Genomic DNA, 2,685 nt, shown 5'->3' on the forward strand with positions numbered 1-2,685 from the left:
TTTTTTGCTTGTGCCGGCTCCCCAAGCGCCCCCCAGGGCGCCGGGTTCGGCCTGGGTCCGCCGGCACAAGTTTTGGCCCGAGCCGGCGAAAAACGGGCTTCTGGGAGCGCGACTGGGGCCTTTTTTGGCACCGGCGCGGCAAAATCGCCTGGGGAGGGCCTGTTAGGGGCGCGGCTGGAGATGCCCTTAGGACTCTCATGCCACCAAGATGTCTACGGTGACCCGCACCTACCTCGACCAGAGGCTCGCCGCCGCCAACCGCTGCTCTAGAGGAAACCAAAACTATGGCAGGCTAGCAATGCTCATGTCCTTCTACTGTTAACATTGCAGCCTATGCGCTAGTAGATAAAGGGCCTTTAGTTCCGATTCATAAGGGCATTTAGTCCCAGCCTTTAGTCCCGGTTCTTATACGAACCGGGACTAAAGGCCCTCCACGTGGCCGCTGCCTGGAGGTCCACCTTTAGTCCCGGTTGGTAACACCAACCGATACTAAAGAAAATTTTATGATTTTTTTATTTTTTTTTGCTTTTCAAATTTCTAAATTATTTTAACCTCTAATCTCTAATCACCCCTCATCACTGCTTAATTTAACCTTTAATCTCTAATCACCGCTCATCACTTCTCGAACGGTCATCCATCCTCTCACTACTCCAGCCTGAGCATGCTTAATTTCTGGGTTCTATTCTCCCTTGTTTCCAAGTCTGCACTTGTTGTTTTTCTGACAATAGTAAGATGTCAATCCTATTAACCCTCAGAAATTTAGCTTGAGCATGTAGTCACACATTTCACTGTTTGAGTTTGAAACTATATTTCTAAAAAACAATAATTATTTAGTAACACTAATATTTCTTGAATAAGTAGTTTGACCACAGTTTGACCCTAGTTTGACCATAGTTTGACCATAGTTTGACCAGATTTGACCAAAATTCAAAAAAACTGAAATAATTATTTAGTAACACTAATATTTCTTGAATAAGTAGTTTGACCATTGTTTGACCACAGTTTGACCATATTTGACCAAAATTCAAAAAAACTAAAATAATTATTTAGTAACACTAATATTCTTCAATAATTATTTAGTAACACTAATACTTCTTAAATAAGTAGTTTGACCATAGTCTGACCAGATTTAACAAAAATTCAAAAAAAACTGAAATTTGAGCATAACTTTTTTTCCTTTTAGAATTTCAGGATTCTAAAAAATTTCAAACATGCCGTAGGCCGTCAAAATCGGAAGCGGATTTTCGTTCTGAACATTTTGATATATTATACGTTTTTTTCCGACATCGTATGCAAAAGTTATAGCCGTTTTACATTTTCCCTACATTTTTTTTGCAAAACATGTTCAAATTTATGTTTTTAAATTTTCCTAACTAGTAGATGTAGTAATATAACTACCTCTCGAAGGATTTTATTTTTTGATGTTTTTATCATTTTCTTTTGATTTTTTCGAAACAAAAAAGGTGATCCAGGGGGGTTGAGTTTGAAAATGGGACCTTTAGTCCCGGTTTGACACAAAAACCGGGACTAAAGGGCATTGCACCCTTTAGTCCCGGTTTGTGTCTCAAACCGGAACCGGGACTAAAGGGCATCACACCCTTTAATCTCGGTTCGACGTGCCTCAAACCGGGACTAAAGGGCTCAGGTGAACCAGGACTAATGCCTTAACCGCACGAATCGAGACCAATGCTCACATTAGTCCCGGTTCGTGACTGAACCGGGACTAATGGGCTGACCCGGCTAAGACCTTTACCCCTTTTCTACTAGTGAGACTTGATGGTGACTAAAATGTCTCTGTTGCTCTGGAACTGCAGAGGCTACCATGGCTGGAGCCAAGGCCGCGGCCGTCGCCACCATCGCTGCCGCAGTCCCCACCATAAGTAGCCGTTCAGATCCTCGACGAGAATCCTACCAGAGCTCATTGCTGTCTTAATGTGTTACCTTTTTTTTCGGGTGTCTTAGTGCGTTACCTCTAACGTAATTTCAGCTGGCGAGCGTGAGGATGCTGCCGTGGGCAAAGGCACACCTGAACCCAACCGGGCAAGCCCTCATCATCTCCACGGTCGCCGGGATGGCCTACTTCATCGTTGCCGACAAGACCATCGTCTCCCTGGCCAGGAAGCATTCGTACGAGACGGCGCCGCCGCACCACAAGAACACCTCCTTTCATTAGTTTGACTGTAATAGATCCATTAGTAGTGTGCAATAAACTACAGGCCGGCCCGTACGTACGTGTGTGCTGAATTATACTGTAGTATAATGTTCAGCGAGTGAGGCCAGGCGATGCAGAGCACTTATCTGATGAAGTTATCATGTAATCCAGCCAGTATTTTTGAATAAATGAATAATAGTATTTGTACAACTCCCATCACTCATCTTACATGTGCCAGAGCATAAAAAGAAAGAGGGCATCTTCAACACTGGCCCCTAAAACCGTCACAATATCCGTTTGCGAGCTGGTCATCCAACGCTAATCCATCAAGCGTCCAGACACATTTCAAATAGACTTTAACCAAACTAGATAAAGTTCATACAAACTGACCGATTTTCATTTAAAACGGGTCAAATTCATTACATTTTAGATATATTTGAACTAAACAAAAGCGGACGACCGCACTTTTTAACCCAGTCTAAATATTCATCGGTCGTGGAGGCCTTCGTGTTCCGCATCATGTCTTTGCCATG

At 43.3% G+C, this 2,685-nt stretch overlaps 1 protein-coding gene across 1 annotated transcript; it reads left to right on the plus strand.

Annotated features, from left to right (window-relative positions):
• The first annotated feature begins 208 nt into the window (after nucleotides 1-208).
• Nucleotides 209-2,173, plus strand: LOC119327723 (early nodulin-93-like). The gene is made up of 3 exons (XM_037600825.1): nucleotides 209-270; nucleotides 1,813-1,875; nucleotides 1,987-2,173. The coding sequence occupies exons 1-3, from the start codon at nucleotides 209-211 to the stop codon at nucleotides 2,171-2,173; spliced, it is 312 nt and encodes a 103-aa protein (XP_037456722.1).
• The last annotated feature ends 512 nt before the right edge of the window (nucleotides 2,174-2,685 follow it).

Source organism: Triticum dicoccoides, chromosome 7A, assembly GCF_002162155.2.
Source record: "Triticum dicoccoides isolate Atlit2015 ecotype Zavitan chromosome 7A, WEW_v2.0, whole genome shotgun sequence".
Lineage (NCBI taxonomy): Eukaryota > Viridiplantae > Streptophyta > Magnoliopsida > Poales > Poaceae > Triticum > Triticum dicoccoides.